The sequence below is a fragment of the Eurytemora carolleeae genome, unplaced genomic scaffold (assembly GCF_000591075.1).
Source record: "Eurytemora carolleeae unplaced genomic scaffold, Eaff_2.0 scaffold751, whole genome shotgun sequence".
Classification (NCBI taxonomy): Eukaryota; Metazoa; Arthropoda; class Copepoda; order Calanoida; family Temoridae; genus Eurytemora; species Eurytemora carolleeae.
In genome coordinates this window covers 1-4729 of record NW_019396819.1, presented here as the reverse complement: position 1 = coordinate 4729, position 4729 = coordinate 1, and the positions used below count along the sequence as shown (strand labels likewise).

At 34.4% G+C, this 4729-nt stretch overlaps 1 protein-coding gene across 1 annotated transcript; it reads left to right on the top strand.

Moving 5' to 3' along the window:
• Positions 1 to 2222: 2222 nt before the first annotated feature.
• On the top strand, positions 2223 to 3187 carry LOC111709020 (spore coat protein SP96-like). The gene is made up of 3 exons (XM_023482587.1): positions 2223 to 2265; positions 2531 to 2611; positions 2859 to 3187. The coding sequence occupies exons 1-3, from the start codon at positions 2223 to 2225 to the stop codon at positions 3185 to 3187; spliced, it is 453 nt and encodes a 150-aa protein (XP_023338355.1).
• Positions 3188 to 4729: the final 1542 nt, after the last annotated feature.

Genomic DNA, 4729 nt, shown 5'->3' with positions numbered 1-4729 from the left:
CAGAGAGAAGAGATACTTATCTCAATTCTAAAACCTTGGATTTATTTGAGTATAAAATACTAGGTCGAGTGTAACCTATGCCTGAATATTCTTCAATTTTAGGTTTACGATTTGAAATCTCCAATTCTTTTATGGTCAATTTTATAGTATCTAATTATAGTGTATGGATGACATAAACCTGAATTTAATGGATCCGAACCGTCCCTCTCCGGACTCGTGGGAGATACGAATATTCTCAGTGCTCTAGCACCGACCCGGATATTTTATGTGATCTATCCGTTCTCTCACCTCAATTTGAAAATATGTATAAGTTTTATCATATCAACTGTTATGAGATGAAAACCCATTTCGCATAAAATGGCATCAGACACCTTATTCTATTGACTCGGTAAAATCATATAAAGGTATTGTATCAGTAATTTCAATTAACCTTCTATTTATATATATATCTAATGATATCTCATTAATCCATGATAATGAACAAAGGTTTAAAGGGTACTATTGAGAATCGGACATGCCACATTATAAATGAACGGTTCATTTGAAATTACGTATTTAGTCTCTTTAAGTATTAAACACATGAGATTTAAAACAATTTGCAAGGTGGGTTGGACTTATATCCACCCTAAGTTAGGCACGATCAAACGCTGTAAAATGATTTTATGATCAATAATTATTGAAACAGTAGGCTCTAGATACAGTCTTATTTAAAGGAAAAGTGCACGTTTTAGAAAGGTTGTCAGTGCCCAAGTCGGATGAATTCCGGCTGCACTGAGAAAGTTATCAAGCAGAAGTGAATTCACCTAAAAAAGTACAAAACTAATAAAATTATATATTTTTGTGAAGATAACTTAACCATAGTTCATTCTAAACCTCTTTTCATCTTTCGTGACTCCTCCCTTTAAACTGTTCACCTATGTAGAATTAAAACTGGAGAAACCTCATTCCTTACAATCAGTGCATTTATGTAACGAGAGAATCCGAACCTCGTTAGGATCGTGTTAAAACACAAACCGAGCAATTAGAACGGATTGGATTCCGTGCTCACCCACCATGAACTAGTAATCAGAAGGTGAGAGAAGATGGTTTCAAACCACAATAAAAACTCAGATAAATTCCGACCAGTTTAAGAAGAGACCCAGAGAACCGGAACCACAGCGGGAAACGTTTGAACAGGAACCAGACTCCGGAACTAATTAGAAACACGTGCTGTAAACACCACATTATACGGTAGGACGGGTTTAAGAGAGTAGAAGGAGGGTTTATCTCTTTATCTCACCCCAACCTGAACCAGACAATAAACTTCTTAACTAAACATGGAAACTTTTATGTAAGGAAAGAGACTCATCCAACAGGAAGTATAAACACAACTAAAACTTTTAATATCAGGATCCAGATCTGGACCAAGACGGAGATTAGGAAAAGATTAATGATAGGATTGGAATAAGGATCGGGATTAGAATAAGAATCATGTTTAGAATAAGGATCAGGATTAGGATTAGGATTAGTATGATAATAAGGATCGGATTATAATAAGGATTAGGGTTAGAATTAGAATAAGTATTGGGATCAAGATTAGATTAATGATTAGGATTATAATAAAGATCAGGATTAGAATAAATATTAGGATTAGAATATTAGAGTAAGTATCAGGATAAGAATAAGAATTAGGATTAGAATAAGGATCAGGATTAAAATAAGTATTAGGATAAGAATAAGGATCAGGATTATGGTTAGAATATGAATAAGTATTGGGCTCAGGATTATAATTAGAACAAGTATAAGGATAAGATTTAGAATCCTTTCTAGATTAGAATTTGGATTAGGATTAGGCTTAGAAATAGGAGCAGGACAAGGATTAGGATCATAATTAAGATTTGGATGAGGATCAGGATCAGAATTAGGACTAGGATCAGGACTAAGATTATGATCATGATCAGGTTCAGGTGAAGAATTAGGATCAGAATCATAATCATGAACTAGGACTAAGGTTAGGATCAGGATCAGGATTTAGATCATGATTCAAGCTCAGAACTAGGATCACGTTCAGGATCATAAAAAATCATTGAATTGTTTAAAACATCCTACTCCTCCCTAATCCCTATCATCCTATACTCCTGAATTACAAGTAATCATTGATAATTTTAATCAAAAACCTAGGATTAACTCAGTACACGAGAAGCCAATAGATCATATCCGCTCTGGGTGTTGCTATGTGAGGAATGTATTCGGCAGGAGCTGAACCTTCTCCACCTGGTCTAGAAGGTATGCGGAGATTAAGCAATGCATCAGTCCTGCTGGTTCCAAGACAGGGAACTGAGAACTCATTAGGATTTAACAAGATTGACATTCAAATCTAATTCCATCAAGAAAATTTTCCAATATCAAATTCCAAGCAGGCCCCCTGGGAAACAGCCCCCCCCCCCTCCCACTGCACTCCTGGTGCAATTCCTAATAATTCAAGGATCTCTTACATTCACTGTCTGTAAGTAGGTGTATCAACGAACCCTAATTTGTCTTTCTATTTCAGGGTTCAAGTGCAAGGTTCAGCTCCATGAGATTGAACCTGCTCCGGGTGGGTGGATTAATACTCTCCGACAGCAGGGTTCAGGTGGAATCTGCTCCTTCCTGAAATATTTTACTCAATTCCGACATTTGTCACGGATTATCCCAACCTTGTATTTGATTCAACCATTGATAAAATACTGGGTTCGGTATTTGATAATTATACAATATACAATAATACTATAGACTGGGAAATGTGTAATGTAGTGAATGGGGACAATACAATAAAAATACTATTTCTTTAACTGCACCTACAGCTACAACTACAACTACAGCTACAACTACAACTACAGCTACAACTACAACTACAGCTACAACTACACCAACAGCTAAAACTACAACAACAGCTACAACTACAACTACAGCTAAAACTACAACTACAGTTACAACTACAGCTACAACTACAACTACAGCTACAACTACAACTACAGCTAAAACTACAACTACAGCTACAACTACAACTACAGCTAAAACTACAACTACAGCTACAACTACAACTACAGCTAAAACTACAACTACAGCTAAAACTACAACTACAGCTAAAACTACAACTACAGCTAAAATTACAACTACAACTAAAACTACAACTACAACTACAGCTACAACTAAAACTACTTGTTGATACTAAATCAAAAAGTTAAGAGCTATGTTTTGAAAATAAATTTAGTGTGAAGAAATACTAAAGCCTCTCTCATGCTACTGGAGAACGAAGAGTAACAAAAAACATGTTTTTACTTCAATAAATTCCGATACTGTCCATTTTGTCTTATTCTAGTAGATGGAGTAGGATGAACTCTAGTAGGACGGAGTAGGCTTAATTATAGCAGGACGGAGAAGGATAAACTCTAGTAGATGGAGTAGGAAGAATTTTAGTAGGACGGAGTAGGATTGTTCTAGTGGGATGCAGTAGGATGTTTTCATTAGGACGGGAACAGGGAAATTTGAAGAAGAAAAAATTAATTTCGGACTTGAAGGTTAAGGTAAAAAAATTTGTATTCTTTATTTTCTTTTTCCTCAGCTTAAGAATTGAGAAGGATGCAAATATATTGAAATATATTTTAAGATTAAGTTTTTTTTTCAAACAGTCTAAAGTCTTTATCAGAAAGGGAATTGCTTAATTATTTTCTTAAATTATCATTTGCATGTTAACTAGGCTTGCGCCCGTCTTCTTTTTCAATCGTGAACATTTTCCTTTTGCATACATTGTAAAATAAAATTCGCGGATTTCAAAAAAAAATTTCGTTCATTTTAAAAATTTAATGACAATCAAATTTTGTTGGAGGCAAATTTTTGAAATTATAATCGGTTTAGCCGTTTTGACGTTTATTGCATACAAACAAACAAGCAAAGTATGAATAAAGATATTAGTCAAATTCTTTTTAAAGTAATAAGGAATGTTTGGCTGTTGAAGATAATAATTGCAACTATTTACAAATTTTAAGAGACTGTACGCGTAATTTCAAGTGTCCCTACTTGCCAAGATGGCAATGTACAATTTACAACAGTTCCCTTGAAGCCTTAATCTGATCAAAAATGTGGAAGATATCGTCGTTTTTCTGACTTCATACTTGATCAGACAAAGCTTTTAACGGTACCGTTGTAAATGGGGTCAATTGAAATCACAATTACAGGCCCTTGTAATTAACAAAAGTACACTGAAATAGGTGTGACTATATTCTAATGTTTGAGAACTTGTAAATTATCTAAAGAAACCTGTTTACATGTTGACTCAGGGTATATTGTTTAGCACGTGGGAGGTAGGTTTTTGCTCCAGTATTTTGTCTAGTCCGGAGTTAATATCTCTAGATAGAATCTAGATTTCAATACATCCTATAAAACCAGGACGATAATAAACTAAGCCAGGGCGAGGGAAAAACATGAAGCATCGGGCAAAAAGTAGTTTGAAGAAACAGGAGAAGAAAAAGATACTTTTTAAGATACAAGAGAAACCTCGATTTTAAAGATATATCAATGATTGAAGTTGGTTTTTCTGCCTTGAGAAAGTTTATCATGAAAATCTGTTGTCTTCACGTGCAAAATTAAATCTATATTTCAAGAAATAGAGTATTCGTTGCCTCGGGTTTAAGAATAAGATATATAATTTTTATTTCCTATTTTTTTTGTAGACTTTGGGTCCAAGATTTCTTTCTCTACCTTCGAAATT

Coding starts and splice junctions, on each gene's coding strand:
- LOC111709020 (XM_023482587.1), top strand. CDS start 2,223: ATGTATTCGGCAGGAGCTGAACCTTCTCCACCTGGTCTAGAAG. Junction 2,266..2,530: donor TTCTCCACCTGGTCTAGAAG/GTATGCGGAGAT, acceptor TTTCTATTTCAG/GGTTCAAGTGCAAGGTTCAG. Junction 2,612..2,858: donor TCTCCGACAGCAGGGTTCAG/GTGGAATCTGCT, acceptor CTACAACTACAG/CTACAACTACAACTACAGCT.